Source organism: Micromesistius poutassou, assembly GCF_964030765.1.
Source record: "Micromesistius poutassou genome assembly, chromosome: 22".
In the NCBI taxonomy this organism is placed as follows: domain Eukaryota; kingdom Metazoa; phylum Chordata; class Actinopteri; order Gadiformes; family Gadidae; genus Micromesistius; species Micromesistius poutassou.
This window is the reverse complement of record NC_140292.1, coordinates 12,308,547-12,328,355: the sequence shown is the minus strand read 5'-3', so window position 1 is coordinate 12,328,355 and position 19,809 is coordinate 12,308,547. Positions and strand designations below refer to the sequence as shown.

Below are 19,809 nucleotides of genomic sequence, written 5' to 3'. Positions count from 1 at the left end.
TGGATGAGATTTGCTCCTTTCATTCCTAGTCAGCGGCACTTCGCCGGTCCCTGCTGACGGACGTCTGCAGCCGCGCGGATTAGCCGTCTGTGGACAGACCGTCTGGCTGCTGGAGGCGCCGTGTTGATAGATCCTCGACGCGTTAAGGCGCCCGCGACGGCGGCACAGATGGATCATTAATATTTATGAATCCAACTGGATGGCGTGACAGTGACGTGCGCGCCGCGCCAATATTTGTGTGTTGTGCCTTCCCGACTCCCCCCGGGCTCCTCGGACCTATAGTGGCACCACACTGGACAACGGACAGAGGACGGACTATTTATAGGATAGAGTGCATGGCGATCAATTCCCACTGAAGTCCTGCGTGATCTTCAGGGAAAAGGCAGTAGCAGCGGGCGTAATGGATTGAGTGATCAATTTTGATGTACACACACACGCACGCACGCACGCACACACACACACACACACACACACACACACACACACACACTTCTTTGGTTCAAGTTGGAAATTGTCTAAAATGTCTGAAATGGGTCCTGCAGTACAGATATTTTTTATGCCATTAGTATAAGGCGCTCCGTACTTTGATCCCCCAAAGTGAGAGCTGGTCAAATTATTAGCAACGAGATTGTAGTGGGTGCCAGAGATCGCAGAGAGTGATTGTTCTAAAAATCCATTTTATAATGCAATTTACACTTCCTTCGCCGGTGGAATTGATTATGGGATTGATTCTTTAGGATGGATTGGGGATAGCAATTTGTCGTACAAAAGGAGGATTTTGTTCAAGTGTGGACTTCTGGAGGAAACCCAGCCGCCTGTTTGCACGACATCAGCCATCGCTACCAGCATGATGCCACGTAGTGAGCCTCCAGCTGGGCCCTTCTGTGGTCTACCCACTAACCAACCTGTTCACCATCCATTAACCAACCTGTTCACCACCCACTAACCAACCGGTTCACCATCCATTAACCAACCTGTTCACCATCCATTAACCAACCTGTTCACCATCCATTAACCAACCGGTTCACCATCCATTAACCAACCTGTTCACCATCCATTAACCAACCTACCCAGTGGCGGACTCAGGGGGGGGGGGAGGGGGGGCAAACGCCCCCCCTCGTGCCTCCATGGTTGAAAAAGCGTGCTAAAGTGCCCTCAAGAGCGGCGAAAACGAGAGGAAGGGCGTTACTGGCTGCCCTTTACACGTGCAAAAAATGATTGGGTGCCCTCTAGGCTGCCCCTTCATACAAGAAATGATGGTGATGTGCCCTCTAGAGCAAGAACATTGGATAACGTGCCTGAATGAGTGCCCTGCTAGTGCCTTCTGCCCGCCTGGTGCCATGGTTCAAAGTGTTGCTAAAGTGCTCTCTAGAGCGGTGTAAACGAGAGGCCTTATTGGCTGCCCTTTATACATGCAAAAATATATTGAGTGCCCTCTAGGGTGCCCCTTCATACAATCAATTATGATGATGTGTCCTCCAGAGCAAGAGTTTAAAGTCACGATTCTGACTTTAATCTCAGAATTCTGAGTAAAAGTCAGAATTCTGACTATTCACCATCCATTAACCAACCTATTCACCATCCATTAACCAACCTGTTCACCATCCATTAACCAACCTGTTCACCATCCATTAACCAACCTGTTCACCATCCATTAACCAACCTGTTCACCATCCATTAACCAACCTATTCACCATCCATTAACCAACCTGTTCACCATCCATTAACCAACCTATTCACCATCCATTAACCAACCTGTTCACCATCCATTAACCAACCTATTCATCCATTCATCCATTCATCCAGGGGTTCTCAACCTTTTATACCCACGACCCCATTTGAAGTAGTTAAATTGAGAATGACCCCAACTAATTCAGAATCATAATAATAGCAATAGAAACAAAGCTTCTTGTGCCACTCACACTTCCTATTTGTACCCTTAATGGGGACGTCAGCGGTCTCGGGGGACGACTGTGGGTCCTGTCCTGGGACCATTTCCCATCCAAGGTCCTCCTGTTTGTTGTTTGTTGTTCTCCAGGAACCTTCCCTTCCTTGGCCTATGGGCCCTTCCCCCGTTGGCCCTAACCGAGGGAACCGATTCAAGGAATTGGTCAGAAATCGAGGTGACAGTTGTCTTGCATTTGATCTTCCTGCCCAGAATATGTATTGGAGGCTAAAGTTTGCTAAAGATGCTGTTTATCCTCTGTGTTCTCCATGTCGGCATTCCGTATTCCCAATTAGACGGGGGATTAGACAGTGGGGATAATGTGTGGTAAAACTGGCGGCTGCCCGGGTGCGCTTTTATTAGTTTGGCTTATCCCCCCATCGTCATGTGGTGGGGGGACAGATTTAAGTATTAATGGATTAACAGGCCCCATGGTAAATCACACAAGTTATACAACATGAATTTCCGATGTGAGCAATGGATGCAAACATATTCTAAGTGGCATTATCGGTCCCAGTCATATTCCAGCGTTGTTTGGTGGATTATTCAATCTGAGGGCTCTTTTATGACTAACATTTGCACCGTGGCGCTGGCACATAGCAGGCGTGTGTTTTGTTTTTTTTTGACACTATTTACATTTTTCTCCCTCTCTTGGGAGAGAAAATTAATGTTACCGCCGTGACTGTCAGCAGACAGCACAAGTGTATAAGTAGGTCATTAAGAGTCATGGTGTAATCATTTTTATGCCCCCGCCCCCTCCCCCCCACTGCCACCCATTAAGACCGGCTCTGCAGAACCCTTGCCAGGCCCCTGTACATCGAGGGCTCCCGGGTTTGAGACCCCCGGTTGAGGGTCCCTGTCTGACCCAACGTCCCCTGACCAAACTTAAGTCTACTAAACTAATCGACATGATCTGTTACAGGCAGTCTCTTATCTGGGTGGAACATGAAGGACACACTAAAATAGACGTGTCATTTCCATCACTCACTCTGTCACCCACTCCCTCACTCTGCGGATCCCCTCCCATCCTTTGAACGTTCCCACAGTCAATCAATCTAACACACACTCACTCATGCTCTCCACTCTGTCGCGCCCTCATTCACTCACTCCCTCACTTCGCTCCATCACTCACTACATCATTCCTTCACTCACTTCCTCGCTCACGCTGTCTCTACTTCACTTGCTCACTTACTCATTCCCTCCACTCTGCTGCCTACTCACGCATTCACACACAGACTTTGTCGATTTCTTCAGTCCGTCACTCCTTTATCCACTCCCTCACTCCCTCATTCACCCCTTCCCTTCCCCAACTCTGGTTCTCTCTGTGAAGATGCCAGTGTACAGCGTCTCTGCCATCTGTCCTAGCTGTGAACCAGGCGTGGAATGGTGTCTGGCTTGGCTTAGAGTTTATTCATCTGCCCCCAGCCTTACTCTCGCTGAACAAGCTGAACAATGGCAGTGGAAAATTACTCAAATATTGGTATTAGGATTAACGGGCTAACATTGATCCTAGATTATATTTCAGTGGAATTTCTTTAGCAATGGGATGTTAGCAGAATACCTGACTCTTCCCTTACTTATTGCAAGTGCAACGTGTTTGCTAAACTTGGAAATGTCCATGCACTTTTATTTAGGCCTCATCCAAACTGTTAAGGGCTGATGAAAACAGTATCTGGCAACTTGCCCCGAGAACTGGTTCAATGTCAAACGGCAAACATCTTCATCAAAGCACTCATATACTGTAAAATGATGTTATAATTACTTACCAGATTAGTCTAAGTCTAATATAGTAAGTCATCTGAATCAATTTTGAGCCTGAATGATGAGGTCCTCTTTGACATTTTTCTGGTCCCAAGCATCTTTCTATTGGCAAGCGCTCACTCTGCAAATGATCTGATCTATTTATAGCATTCCAGAGCACACACTGATTTCTGTTTTTGCCACCTTCAGGTATGTCATGAGAAGGTACTGCCAAGCCAAAGGTTCTGCGTTCGAACCCCAATGTGCACGGTCTACCTGGAGGCATCCCTCAGTAAGACGCAATCACTCCTACCTGCTCATGCGAGACATTTAAATGGATCCAGTGTAAGCGACTTTGGATAAACATGTCTGCTAAATGAATTAAAGCTAGGGTAGGCAATTTGGAGAAACCAGCCAGAGTAAGCTAGATTTTGAAAGCATCCACCCGGACAAATCCCACCTCTCCCTTTGGCCTCCTTCTGAAGCTAGCACGTTAGCGTTAGCAGTAGGTCTGCCCAGCCTTGTGGAAGACTCTGGTTATTAGCAGAGTGTGTGCAGGTAGCCGGGGAGGTAAGTAGACAAAGTTGGCAGTTGGGCCATTAAACTATTTCATTCTGGACCAATAAAATGTTTGGACGGGCTTTTCAAAGGCCTGCGACAGAATTCTTCTTAATTGCCTACCCTACCTTTAATCACATCGAGGTCAGTTAGCTTGCAGAGGTATTTCTCCATGCAGCTAGGAGCTACTCTACCTTTAATAACATCACGGTCAGTTAGCTTCACAAGTGATTTCTCCATGCAGGCAGGAGCATTGTAACCATTGACCGAATCGTCCAACCTGATTTTTCCCTCATAATACTATTGTGGTTCCCTTAATGAATAAACCTCTTTTCCGACACACTACAGCACTACACAAAATCACATTGGCCCATTCCCATTTTTCCACCGACATCCAATTTTCTCTGCCGGTAACCCTGGGGTGTCAGACTGCCACCCTGATAATTCCCCTAGAGCTGCAGAGACCACTTCACCTCAATGTCCTCCTGTTGACTTTGGTCTCAATGCCTCTGCTACAACAACACGTCAAATCAAATATTAATTTGGTCGGGGAGATGTGAAAATAACAGGAGACCGTAGTATACACGGCGGGAGGGGAGGGGAAGTATTCCGGAAAACTGTTATTCCAAATGGAGAGACTGTGGGAACAACAGTGGGGGTGCAGGCAGAAACAGAACCCCGGAGATGGACGACCCCAGACCGGATTCATCTTGCTGTGATTGTGATTGAGTGTGTGAAGTGAAATCCTGACCATGTGACCTTTTACTCCAATGACCACGTGTTTCAGAGAAACAGACCACCCCAGGCCACAAGTGCACATGTGCACGTACAAACGCACACACACAGACACAGACACACACACATACACACACACACACACAAAAAAAAAACACACAAACATACACACTGGGGAGCAGGTAATAGCAGTTTGGCATCCTGATTGTCGAAGATGCCCACAGGTAGCGTGCAGAGATTGGAGAATGAACCAGGTACCTTTAGCTCCTTTAGCCGACCCCCCCCCCCATAGCCAACGCAGGACCCTGCTCTGCTGAACTGCCAGAAGCAGCCCTGTGCACGGTGACCGCGCTGCACATCAGAGGGTGGGGGATCAAGACTGGGCGTTGAGGATTCCACGGATGTCTGCAGCGATAAGGTGCCCCGTGGACGCTTGAACCCCACGTAATCCCCCATCGTCAGCACTTCTAACCCCGGCGAAGGGCTAGCGAAGGGCTGCTGATGTGCCTGCCATAATGATCTCTCTCTCTCTCCCTCTCTCCCTCTCTCTCTCTCTCTCTCTCTCTCTCCCTCTCTCTCTCTCTCTCCCGCTCTCTCTCTCTCTCTCTCTCTCTCTCTCTCTCTCTCTCGACTTTACTGCAGAGCTCCACTTCATCAAAGCCCAGCTAATCAGAATGCCTTCCCTGGAGGCCGTGCGGTGGAAAGTGCTAGGTATGGACTAGCTATGGATCAGCACAAAAAGCAAACCCCAGTTTTAATTCCCCAACATGCGAGGGTACGCCCCGTATTGCGGAATCCGTACTGCCATTCAAAGTCTCCACGTGTCAATCAGACAAACAACCCAACTGTGTGAGACTGACATGTGATGTGGATGCGTCGCACGTTGTTAAAGGTCAACTACGCGTCCGTCCGTCCGTTTATATTTTGACTCCCGCCAAACATGCGGCAGTGTGCAATTAGCATTCGCGCCGGACCAGGCAGCGCTCTTTTTCCGACTGGTTCCCCCGGTCCCCGCTGCCTCCTGCGTTCCGTCCCGATGCGTCTCGAGCACTTCTCATTCAAACGGCGTTGGCCCGTCCTCGCGCTCGTGCTCGTCTTGTTGCATAACATTAGATATCACACCGCAAACACGCGTTTACTACATTAGGCTCAGCGAAAACCACATTAGTGGGTGATTAGCGGGGCTGAGGGAAAGGGGGAGGCTTGGCGGGGGGGTGGTCAATAGTCGCCAGCGAGGGTTTTTATGACTTTCTGATTACGATGTGCTCTGCTGTCGCCCGCTCCCGCACGCCGACGCACACCTGTGCACGCGGGGCTAGACAGCAGGAGCGTGCCCACGCGTTAGTCATTAAGTCGTGGAAGAGCCCGCCTGGAGACACCTGAGCAGGATGACTGCCACAACAGCACATGGTGAGGAGGAGGAGGAGGAGGAGGAGGAGGCGGGGTGTTATTGGGTGGCGGGCACACAGGGAAACATCTGGCTCTGGGTGACAGTTTGTGACAAATGCGCTGCAGACTGGATTCCTAATTTTATATTCAACGCAGTAATTGCTTAAGGAAAAGCATACGCTTGTGAAGCATTTTTCTCCTTAGCCTATAAACAACTGAATTGCATCTGTGTATCTGTGTGTGTGTGTGTGTGTGTGTGTGTGTGTGTGTGTGTGTGTGTGTGTGCGTGTGTGTGTGTGTGTGTGTGTGTGTATGTGTGTGTGTGTGTGTGTGTGTGTGCGTGTGTGTGTGTGTGTGTTTGCGGAAGCGTGCGCATGCGTGGGTGCGTGCGTGTAATTGAACAATAAATCAATGGAAGAATGGAAGGGAAAATATCTTCATGATTTATATATATTGGTTTATGAGTAAGCAGGGGAGTTGAAGAGAGAGAGAGAGCAAAATAAAGAAATGCTAAATTAAGAAAGATGAAAAAGATGAAAGAAACAAAGATGAAAAAAATAGAAATAACAAAAACGAAAGGAAACAAAGATGGAAAGATAGAAAATAAGCCAGAAAGAAAGAAAGATACAAAATGAGACTGAATGAATGAAAGATATTGAAACAAAAAGCAACCCAGACTGACTACAGACTACGGTCGGTCCGTCGGTTTGATTCCGGTGCTGATGTACGGCCAGGTAAATCCCGGCTGAAGTCTACTTTGTAATGTGCTAAACCAAGTGGGGAACATTAAAGATGGATCACCTCACCCTATTAGAGCTGCAAGTCTACATGATGATGAAATGGCTCCCTGTAGATTTGAACCCGCTAGGTATTTTTTCGTTTTTTTATTTGAATAGCCAAACTGTCAGTTTATCTAATGGCCAATGACAACATGTCAAAATACCCGCCAAGGAGAGAAACCCTTTAACTCTGAGCTGTTTGATCCAATCAGCAGTGATCAGAGCTGAGTGTGGGCGGCAGGCAACACTGCTATGGGCTATATTGGACACATTTTTAAAACCCGTCAATCAACCGGGTCTTTGACCACACAGTATTCACTGATTACACAAACCTCGGATCAGATTGCATTTGCCTGTTCATTAGTCCTATATGACGTGTGTGAAGTGTAGCAAGTTTGCTAAATGAACGCTGCTGATTTCAGAGCTGTATGATTAGAGAGCCCAAAAGAGCAGAAGAGAGGCAGGTTTTGATATGGAACAATCTAAAAAACATCCCCTCCCTCCCTGCTACCTCCCTGCTCCCTCCCTCCCTCCCTCCCTCCCTGCTCCCTCCCTCCCTCCCCCCCTCCCTACGTTTCTCTTCCATTCAGAGTTGTTTCCACTTCACAAACCTGATTGACGTTGATGACCGAGAATGGACTCAAATCAAATTGTCTCAACAGAGGCACGCCCAGTCTGCTGCAGACAGAGATCCTCACTGCGCATTGCACTCACTAATAGCTGACAGATGGCAATGCTATTTCTAACTAATGACACGCAAAAAGCAGCTCCTAAATCCTACCTAGAACACTGTTAAATAGAAAGATATAATTATAAGTAGTATAAATGGTCACTGATTGAAGTTCTGCACCACATCACTCTTACAACACATGATACAGACACTGAACTGCACATCCCTTTTGTAAAATGGAATGGAAGTCCTCGGATATTTCAGTGTTTCAAGGAGGCATCAATAGCAAGGGGTCTGTGGAAAGCACTGCAATAAGCCCTCCATCAGTGTAAAGGGCTGTTTGTATCACGGGGACATGCCCTCAGGAAGGGGTCAAGGGGAGATGAACAAGCCAACAACACAATCTGTAGCTGATAGTGGCATCAGGTCACAGACAAGCTGTGACGAAACCTTCGGAAAGAAACCGTGACACCAAACGAGAGTGTTGGTGTGTGTGAGTGCAGCATAACACAAGCTACTCAACGGAAGATACCACATTTCATTCAATTCCGATATCCATTATTTTTTAACAATTTAACAATGGATTTGAACATCGCCATTTATTTCAGGATAAATAACTAGTAAAGCCTTAATGAGACGTGTGTAGTGATGTCTGTAATATCAGGGTGGGAGTGCATCTCTGAATGGAAAGGCAGTGTGGGTGGATGTTGCATACATAACAAGCCTAAAGCCTTTCACAAACCAGTCTTGTGTGTGCATGAGCAAGCAACAGCGAGGACAAAGCGAGGTCCAATGGCGTCATAGTCCGGCTCCAAAGCCATAGATCGAGTGGCTTGTCGACTCTGCTTGAATAGCAGAGCAGCCATTAGGCAACAAGTGTGGCCCAATTAGGTTAATTAACGGCTGGGCGAACTCCTGCGACCTCTAGGCCACGAGATGTCGCCAGCATATTCATAGTAATATTCGTACATAATAGGGCTTGTATATCACAATACATCATGGGATGTTTTGCCACAGCAAACGTAATTATCCCTTAACCCGTGCTCATCAAAACATTGATTTTCCACGTCATGCATGAAAAGCGCAGTGGAAATTTCAAACACAGCAATGTCACCACATGATGAAAAATGATTTCACGATGAATAATTAAACAATGAGCCAAACACCATCTCTAGCAGTAACATCCCTTTGATCCTATACTTCCAAAAAGGAGGCGGTTATTGCGATGTGATGTCACAATGTACAAGCCCTATACAGTATATTGAGCGTTTCAATTAATTTCATCAATTCATCAATCAATTCATCGTCAATTCATTTTGAATAAAATCGCTTGTTAAACACAACATGCAGGAAGTAAACAGTAGTGAATCAGGATAACCTCCCTTCACATCTATCCATCTGTCTTCATGGGCGGAGAATAAAAAACAGAAACAGCATTAAAACTTATGTAAGTATGCCACAGAGCATAAAACATGTTGGACTGTTAATAGCTATCAGATTGGATCTTTAACATTTGAGCCTCTTGCCCTAGGCTCCGTTTCTGTTCCTGTATGAGGAGCCCTTTATAAGACCACCTTACCGGGCTCAAGATATTAAACCATCTCACTGTATTTAAACATTTCATTCTCAATACCCTTATTACGTCTTGATCTGATCCCTCGCCGAAGACACTGCAATAAAACGTTTAACCATCCTTAATAGGAGATTTAAATACTGTTGGCGCTCACACAAACCCTTCTTGTGTAAAACCTCTTGTGTTAAAGGTCAGCTTTTATTTGGCCCTATGCTCCAGCATTTAAAGTGGTGGATTCTACAGTCTCAGCCCCTGTTGAACACATACACTGTATGTATGTATATATATATATATATATATATATATATATATATATTGAGAGATAGAGAGCTAGATAGAGAGAGGGACAGGGAGATCAGGATAGATAGGAAGATAGATAGGTAGATAGATGGACTAGTACTAGTAGATCATAAGCATGTTGATTGATTGATTGGTTAACCGACTGATTATTGATGAAGTATGTCGATTTTTTTTTTGTCGATTGATTGGTTGGTCGTTTACTTCATTAATAATACAAAGTTCCACATGGCTCTTGTTAATGAAGCAGATGTATTGTCCTGGTGCTGTTCATGATGAGCTGCACCCAGAGAAAAGATCAGCTCATGTCTGGCAGCACTAATGAGGGCTGCTACCGGTGCACTGGTCCTGGTGCCAGACAGCCCCTCCTCTAGGGGGGTTCAGGGGGCAGGCAGGGACCACCAAAGTGCTCTCTCTCTCTCTCTCTCTCTCTCTAGTCCCTCTCTTTCTTTCTCTCTCTATCTCCCTCTCCCTCCCTCACTCTCTCCCTTGCCCTCTCTCTCTTTCTCTTCCACTCTCCTTCCACCTCTCTCTCTCTCTCTCTCTCTCCCTCCCTCTCTCTCCCCCTCGCCAGTCCTGTCTCTCTCTCTCTCTCTCTCTCTCTCTCTCTCTCTCTCTCTCTCTCTCTCTCTCTCTCTCTCTCTCTCCCTCTCTCTCCATCTCTCTCTGCATCTCTCTCTCACCTCTCCCTGGGACTCCAAAAATAAACCACCCACCAGCCCCTGTGTGTGATGAAAAGGGAAAGTAGAATTCCCATGTAATGCCATATGTTTCCTCCTGCTGGCTGAGATGAGCAACATGGGCAACAGGAGCTCAGACAGGCCTTGTTATCTGGCTGTGGAATGGCTGCTTAGAGGGGCTCAGAAGTCATGGTGCTCAGAGTATATTAGTAGCAGAGCATAGAAAGAAAAGTATTTGTATTGTTTAACTCACATACAATTGTAATCATAACAATTACATATTCTTCATTGTTATTTAGCGGTACTTCATCAAACTAAGGTCAAGGGGTGAACTCCAGAGTGTCCTAAGCATGTGGTCACTGGGACGCCGATGTTCTTCGGGAAGAAGAAGTATCTGTGAAAGACGGATTATCTCCTGACAATACCCAGGGAGACACAGCAGCCAACTGGTGCTCAAACGTTCTGAGCAGGATTCTTCTATTTACTCTGCTCTTTTTTTTTTCATTGGAAGTGTTTTTTTGAATAGGGACCAAACTCATGCGTTATTCACCAGGCATCTACTGGGAAACAGTCACCGGGTGTGTGGAGAGGATTTACACATCAAACATATCCCTTACCTCCCCCAAACTCCCCCTCCTGCTCGCACCATCATTCCTACCATCAGCAGAGAGTCTGGTCGCATTTCTGTCCTCTCTCTACTTGCTCTTTTTGCTCTTTCACTGTGTGTAGCGACAGAGAAAGTGTAGCAATGCACGGTACATGGTACACGCCCGCTTAGGTGGCTTTTCTGGGCTCCTCCATAAACAAGGACACAGGGCGGTGTGGTGGGGAGTCGGTTTATTGGAAGGTTTCCAGACGTCGATGCAAGACCCTGGTGTGTCCATGCTGCCACGCAGGAGAGCTCTCCCTGAGTGTGTGGTGATGGCTGTGTCAACCTGTGGCGGGCAGCTGTGCAGCCCCAGAGTCCAATCAGTCTGCCTCGGGGCAGGTCAGGCTGCTTAAAGCAGCCAGCATCCACACACACTCCAAACACACTAAACAACATATGAATTGACATTTAATTCATTTGTTTATTATATTTGTTAGATGGGCAGTCAAGATTACATGTGGAAATCAAATTTCGGGGGGATTGGGCTTAGGCACCATAAATATTACAGACTGCATTAACATCAATATAGAGAGAGAGAGAAAAAAGGAAAAACATATTTGCAGAGCCAGTAAATGCTGATGGTGGTGAGTTGCAAGCCCAGTGCGCTAACCATGGGGGGTGAGTCCAAATTATAATTTAAATGAGAAAGCTGTGTTTTTTAGTAAGCCTTTGCTCTCTCTGCGCTCTTTCTCTTCATGTATCACAGGGGGAGTTACGGCTATGAATGTCTTAATATGATATCAGAGCACTTTCTCAGTTTCCCCCCACTTGCTCATCTGATCCGTAAGTAGGTCAGTAGTGCATCCAGGCTGAACATGGGACCTGTTGGCCTGAGGCCCATATAATGGAGCCATTCAGACATCAACAGAGAGAAATCCCAACATGTCCTTTGACCTAAATCCTAAATATTCTCTCAAGGACACACTTACATGCACCGATTCACATCTAAACATAAACGGGGAGCAGAACATTCTAGGATTGGTACGGCCAATTATGATATAAAATAATCAAATCTGGATATTCTCTTCCATGAATAGATTGCGTGCTCTTCTGCATAACGGCCCTGCACATTGAATCAGGCCCTGGAACGTTGTACACTCATTAGTCTGCCCGGTAACGGTGACCTCCACATTACTCTGAATATTGTTCTGCTGGGACCCTTATGTAAGCATTTAATTAAACAACAGTTCTCCTTCTTTGACCTGTTTGAAGCGGTACAGATAATAATTAGAAGAACAACTAATTTGGTCAGACAGAAAAATATGTCTGCCTATCTCTCCTAAACTGGCTGCATTTTCATGCTGTTTGGAATAATTGTTATATATTTAGATCTAGTTTTTGGATAAGAGATCTAAACCAAAATAGAGAAAAATAATAAGCATTAAAACCAACCAACACTCAATAAATAGCCCTAACCCTACCACTTTACAGCTGAAAGTGTTCTAGAAGTATTCAAGGTAACCAAAGACAATCTGTAGCTTCATGCCTATTGTTTTTTTCCATCCCTTTCTGTCCAGCGGCTCAGTAGGAAAATGGCTCAAACTAAATTCATAAACTCGCTGCATTAAAAAAAGAAATACTAATGAAAATGGCAGAGTACAAATGAATAGATATGTTGCATTTGCAGGAGAATACTAGTGGAGGGATCCAAACCGCTGATCATGGCAATTAAAATGTAAATTTTACAATGTCCTTATACACACTGCATGGAACAATGACACTGGCACACAGCAAGCAAACGAATTGCAAAGCCACACACAAAGGGCTGGCGTTGAATTCAGCCCATCATTGTGTCGCCCAGTGCCGGGGTTCAACAGTCGGTAATTAAAACAGACCTTACCTTCAAAACCCTGTGAGGGGTTCACAGTTATCCTCTTCTCCATTCACCTTATTTTGTTATTGTCCAAAGCCAGTCCTAAACACAAGCCACCCAGAGTTGTCAACATGAAAAATAAAATGAGCCTTTTATTTCCACTGAATTTTAGATAATAGCACTTGGAGGGACATTATTATAGGTCAAATAAATCCCCGCTCATGAATATGCTAATGTTTGAATTGTTCAAGCTGTAATAAGGAAATGAAAATCCTAGGGACAATAAAATGTGACTTTTCCGTGCGCATGTAAGGAGTGGGCCTCTTACACGTACACTATGGTGTCAGTTAACATTTATTATTTATTTTAAATAATACAATAAATATACTCCAAATGAACATTGGTGTTTGCAGAGAGTTACAATATCACCATTCTCTCTCCACTTCACAATCGCTGGACATGAGCTTTCAACTCGTCTCTGGCAATGAAAAACGGTTGGTTTTCTGACCAATGAAAACCTGGGATGTAGATCATGTCATACATATATATCTATAGATCTATATATATATTTATATATAGATCTATATATATATATATCTAACAACAACAAGAGAAAAAACTTTACAATTTCATGCATACAGATAGGTTTTAATGCTTCAAAAGACATACAAGAGTGGATGGCCACAGTAAACTTGAATTTATTGATATTAAAAACCAATATATCTTCTATCCTCTTTTCCTTTACACAGGTTTGACAAAACTGTGAAAAACAAACAAACAATCATCAACGGACAAACAAAAAAAGAAAAGAAATTAAAACAACAAAAAAGTGGCAGCATCATTGCTGGTTTTGTAAATGTACAAAATTGTTTATTCTTTTTATTGAGAGAATCTTTTTAGAAATGTGTAAAATTTGGCATATTGCATCAAAATGAAAGAAATGGTCTACAAGAGTATTGAGTAATCTTAAAAGCAATGGTTCAAGTCACATATGTTAAGGTATGAAAAAAACAGAGCAACAAATCAAATGCAAACTACATAAAAAGCTGGTAAAAGTTCTGTGGTCGGCAGGTACTAGTGGTCACAAGCGTTACAGAGTGCATAGTTTAAAGGAAGATAATAAAACCAGAACAAGGGCAGAACAAAGTAGACCAAATAAGCAATAAAAGAAGTAGACACAAGCCTTTTTTCTGGCCACTCGAGATACTGTTTGTGCCTTACGTTAAACATAATGCATGCCTTGCAGCCAGAGAGATCTTTACCATAAAATGATGCAGAGAGCTTTTACCCCCCCCCCCCCACCCCCGAGTTGTTTCCTAAACAACACGGTTCTCGACTATCATTGGTACGTAAAGCTTTTGAAAAAAACACAAAACAGCCCAAAAAAAACAACAAATCTTTGGTGGAGGCATTGAGGGTTGGTCAACAAACATTACCATGGCTACGTGCACCAGACACACTGGGGTAAACATCCTTTGGCCCTGTCACAACAGAATACAAACTCACCTCTCAACGCGAGCAAACAACACAGGGATCTGTCTGATGGGCTTCCCGTGATCTCTAACCCTTAACGGGGAGACAAAAAGGTGAACTCCCGCGTCCTGGAGCAATCGTATGCCAAGCAGGTTGCGCCACTTTTGGTTTCTCTGCTCCTTTCCCCCGTTACATGAAGAGTTAGCCGTTTCAGGAGATTTAGTGTTTTTGATGTGCGCGTGTGGTCCGCCGGAGACAATCATTAATCAATTAGCGTAGAAAGAGTGTGCCATGTGGGAGCCCCTGAACATGAATATCGACGCAGCGGAGAGCTTCCTGTGTGGCAAGGTCAAAGGTCAAGAGGCGATGGCGGAGGGAGCGACACCACTGTGCCTTTCATACAAACAACACAAACTAGAAAAATACATAGCACCACGGAAGAGAGGAAATAGCACCTAAGTTTTTGATTTCTTTGTGTTTCCATTAAAATGTGACATTGTTTCCCATTGCATAGCTGGTAAGTATTTGAGGAAGTAGAAAATAAAAGTAGAAACTGTTAACTTAATAGAGGTCTCTTATTGCCATGTTGTTTTTTGTTTAAAGAGGCCGCAAGAGGAATGTTTTGTTCTATGCAGATCAACTGAAATCAACTGTCACATAATATCACAAAGCTTGTTTTTCGTCTTTTATTTTCCATTCTGCTCTTAAATTACAACAAGGCGTGCTCCACATCTGCAATAATACACCATTTTCCATCTCAGTTTTCAATTTACAGGTCGAATATCTTAAAGTAGATTTATTTTCAGAAATTTAGATGTATTCCAATAGCCGTCGTCCCCTAGCTCCCAACGGAGAGGGTCACATGCATGCTTTGAACCCAGAACCAATAAACATCAACAGGAAAAGAAAAAAATATACAGAATGTACTTACAACATAAAAATTATTTTATATATATTTATATATTTATATATAAGCTCCATTCGTGAGAATGGGAAGACAATTATGCACAAACAAAGCTCCCAAAGTGAATGATGAGACAATCCAAACAAAAGGCAGAGAAAGAGAAAGAAGAGATGAGGGGAAAACACAAAAGTTCAAAAAGTAAAATCAAGAAAGTCAAGCCAAATTAGATAAGAGTCCGTTGCCAATAGCGCCGCCTTCTGAGCGGGCTACTGTTCTTAGAGTCGCCCTTCACCTTTAGGTGGCATGAAGTGGGCTTTCTGTTTGGCCGTGCGTGCATGTGGGCTGGGGGGGACGGGGGGCGGTGGGTTAAGATTCATCCAGTTTCAAAACGTGCATGTGATGGAGAAGGAAGGCACCGAGAGGTTTCAAGGTTGATCTTTTGCTAAATCTCCTCCTATAAAGATTTGTGGTTATCCTCGTGAACATTTTTGTTGCACTCGCTTTTGGGGAAAAAAAGTTGCCGTTTTTTTTTTTTTACAAATATAAATTGTCCCGTTACTTTCAATGATTTTGTTTCTGAGAAAACAAAAATATGCTTTTTCTTCCCTCCTCCACTTGTTCAGTAAAGTCTTAGCCCATGAAACAGACGGGCCCGACCTCGAAGCCAAACTTCTGAGCTGACCCGCCAAAGTCGTTGAACATGATGTCAACAAATGGCACCTGTTCCACCTTTGGTGTGTTGATCTCAAGTATTGTCTTTTCGTAGCCCTTTTTCAGCTGTGGGGAGAAAGACAGTAGAGGAAACGTTTTAACGGGCGGGTACAAGGAGTCATTTAGCAGTCATTTCAACTGAGGCCGACCACAAGTAGGCCAATCAAAATCGGAGTTACTACTAAGCCTAAGAGTCAAGCACTGTATTTTATGTGTCAAATGCTTATTATATTTTTCAGATTATTGGCAGAACATTTCTACCTGACTCATATTCAAAAAATATATATATATAAAATAAACAAACAATCTTAAATTGAACAAATCTTAATTCCAAAAATCCTAAATTTAAAACTTTTGCCCAAACGCGACTCCAAAGAGAAAGCGCTGCGGTTCCGCTCACCGCACAGCCGTCCACGAGGGCCCGGATGTAGGGGTTGTTGTCGTAGGACATCTCCTCATCGTTGGAGCCCAGGAAGCGGATGGCCTTGTCGTAGTTGTCCGCGCCCTGGTCGTGCCAGGCCACCGACTGGAAGCAGTTGTAGGTCATGTTCTGCCGGGCGGCGGCGCTCAGCAGCCGCAGGAAGGTCATCTGGACCACGCCCACGGGGTTACCCTCCGCGTCCACGTAGGACAGCTGCGGGGGGAGACACCAAGAGGAGCACGCCATGACTCCGGCACTATGAGGCACGGCGCTTTGGGTGGACGGCGGTCGCAAAAAATGCGACTTGCTTTTTTGTCCAAAATATTATCGGCTTTGGCTAATTAGTTCTCAGGCGCTGATCTGGGGTGATTATGAACTAATTTGCGAAAGTCAATTGGATGAGTCTGTAAACTGTAAACTTGGGAACGGACGGTGAATCTCACTGATCTTACAGTCAATACATAAATCCCAACAGAGCCCAGGAGATACATCGAGAAATCGGAGGCTCTATTGTCTCCGCGTATGAGAAACGGCCTATCGATACCGATGCTCCGCGCACGTACGTTCGCACCACCTCGTGTACGAGTGGAAACTACTTTAATGAATGCACCGAACGTCGTTGATGTTTAAACTATGACACCAATGTTAGATACCTGTAAGCGCATCCAAATACTTTGTGTATTTGACACGACCTCGGTCCGAAAAATAGCACAACCGCGTTCCTAAAGACTAAAATGAATTGTATACTGCGCGTAGGCAGCTCAGGCCGGGGACGGCTCTAGTCACTGCAGGGACGCCTGGACCCTCGGAGTCCGTACGATCCGATACCAACCAGGAGGAATCCGGAAGCTCCGCAGGCCCATCTTCTTCTGGGAGGCACACAGGACTCACTGGCCGCGGTGCACATGCAAAGCATCCATGCCATGCAGCTGAGCGGAGACCCCGTTGCCGGGGTCTCTCTCTCAGTATCCCAGGGGAGGGTTGTGTACCCTGGAGGCACTAGCCTCAAGCCTCCGCATGCACACACACCCACACGCATACAGAACACACTTCAAAATCGGAGTGTGACTAAACTTTTCTTTCCCCCCCCCCCCCCCCCAGTCTTGAGGCCAATTCCTTGTCCTTCATAAATACCGACTTACATTCTGACTAACAACCTCAGAAAACCAGGATGGGAATCCGATTTTTTTGGTTGTCACCAGAACCATCGCATCGATGCGAACCATCGCCATGGCAACTTTACCTCTTGATCATCACAGCCGTATGTCACCAACGGCCGAATCCCCAGAAGCTCTTCGGCGGTGACGGAGAGCCTGACCTTCCAGCCTTCCTATCCCACTCCCACAGAGTGCGTGAGTGGTGTGTGAGTCTGTGTGTGAGGGTGTGTGTGTACGATGTGCGTGTGTTACTATCTGCAAGATCCGTCTGATCCCCCCCCCCCCACCCACCCCCCACAATTTGGGCATCCGTTTTCAAAACGGGCTGTTAAATATAGAGCCGATCAGGGCTCAGCTTGTGGAGTGTGAGTCGTGTCTGGTTGACAGAGGCTCTCCGTCACATCCCGGCGATGCTCTCGTGACACTCGGGAGGAAAGAGACTTGACACTTAAAAACACACCTACTCCCCTTTTTTTCCGGAGCGAATGTTCAAAGACGTCAAGTCGGCAACAACAACAACAGTAAAGTTGCCGTTGTTGCTTCCGTGTCGGAGAGCATCGCCCCCCATCTCTCCTCCGCCTCAGGACTGTGTGAGTGCAGCGTGCTCGTCAGCACCGCTCCGCAAGCAGCATCCACGTGCAAGGTGCCCCCCCCCCCCGCCCCGCCCCCCCCCACACGACATTCACACTCATACCTTCACCCCCCACCCCCCACCACCCCCCCCACCCCAGCATTCTCTGGTTAGGGTCGACATCCGACCAATCACCAAAAGCATGCAGGGCCTGGCGGGCCCGTGGAGGCCCGGCCGGGGGTCAGCCAGGCCTCCAGGGCAGCCGGGGGCCACGGGCCACTTACCATAGTACCGCGCTTGTAGCGACTAAACCAAGAGCCCGGCGCGTCCTTGGGCCATTTTGCCATTTTGCTCTGTAACAAATACGACGAGAGGCGTTCAGGGCAGGGGAGGGGACGGGGGGCAGGGGGGAAGCCGGCTTACCAGTTTCCCACGTTTGTATTCACTGAACCAGGACCCAGCGACCTCCTTGGCCCAGGACGTGAGTCTAGTCTGAGAACGTGATGCGAGCGGGGCAGGAAGAGGAAGGCACAAGAAACAGCAGTGTTAACGGGGGAGGAGGACGCACACCCACGCACGCGCGCACACGCGCACACACACACACACAGAGACACACACACACACACACAAACGCACGAAACACTCACAAACATAAATGTACACACACAAACACACACACACACACACACACACATAGCTACACACGCACATACCTACACCTACACACATGAACACACGCATACACCCAACACCTACACCTCTCTCACACACACACACACACACACAACACACACACACACACACACACACACACACAACACACACACACACACACACACAACACACACACACACACACACACACACACACACACACACACACACACACACACACACACACACAGGCAAACTTTGTCACAGCTCACTCCTCTGTCCTCTTGAAGGATCTTCGGGTCCTGAAAGAGTGAGGCGGCGGGCTGTGTGTGTGCGAGGCCAGATCTCAGAAGGTCATTAAGCCACTTTGTACTGGATCAACATTAGCCGGGGGATAGCCGCGGCTAAAAGATGTATGAGAGCAGAGTGAATAACGAAGGGACGGTCGTTTTTGCACCGGGCTCTTCCTACGGTGGTTAATAATGGATAGGGGCTTGGCGACTCTACTCTTTCTGTTCCATTTAACACATTTCACGAGGTGTAGGACGGCGGCTCGGCGCGCCACAACGTTAACACCTTAAGCCGGGGCGACGGCGACGGCGCCGATTCCCAGACGGCTTCCAATGAGGAATTTAACGAGACACAGGAAAGCAGGGACTGCGCTAACGCTGGGGGGAAACATATCATTAGACACACGCTGCTTGGAAGGGATTCAACACAACCAGCCACACAGGCGGGGTATGCATTCCTAACGTACAAACCCCAAAATAAAGAAATGTGTTAATAAATATAGTGTGTGTGTGTGTGTGTGTGCGTTACTCCTGCTCTCTGCGGTGCATTAAAAATGGATGGCGTGGGTACGAGCAGAAAGCACCAGCTCGGCGCGTACCTTGATTTGCTTCCGAGCGCGTCGGCGTAATTACCGGTTGTCGTTTGAGCCTCGGCGCGATGCTAGGCTTTCATTTGGGCGGCGTGCACGCCTTCAAACGAACGCCCCGCGCGCCGACCCCCGCCCGCCCGCCCCGCCCCCGCACGCACTCCCCCCACGCCGCTCCCAGGCGCTCTCTCCAGGGCTATAAAAGGTCTGCTCC

The 19,809-nt window shown here is 46.5% G+C and overlaps 1 protein-coding gene across 1 annotated transcript in view; it reads right to left on the bottom strand.

Moving 5' to 3' along the window:
- Positions 1-13,455: 13,455 nt before the first annotated feature.
- col5a1 (procollagen, type V, alpha 1) overlaps positions 13,456-19,809 on the bottom strand; it is a 70,058-nt gene continuing 63,704 nt past the window's right edge. Inside the window, exons 58-60 of the mRNA XM_084486815.1 lie at positions 18,489-18,605; positions 16,317-16,550; positions 13,456-15,982 (exon numbers count right to left, since the gene is read on the bottom strand). Of these exons, the coding sequence (XP_084342941.1) occupies positions 15,836-15,982; positions 16,317-16,550; positions 18,489-18,605 (498 nt within the window). The 3' untranslated portion in view covers positions 13,456-15,835. The remainder of the gene's footprint in view (positions 15,983-16,316; positions 16,551-18,488; positions 18,606-19,809) is intronic.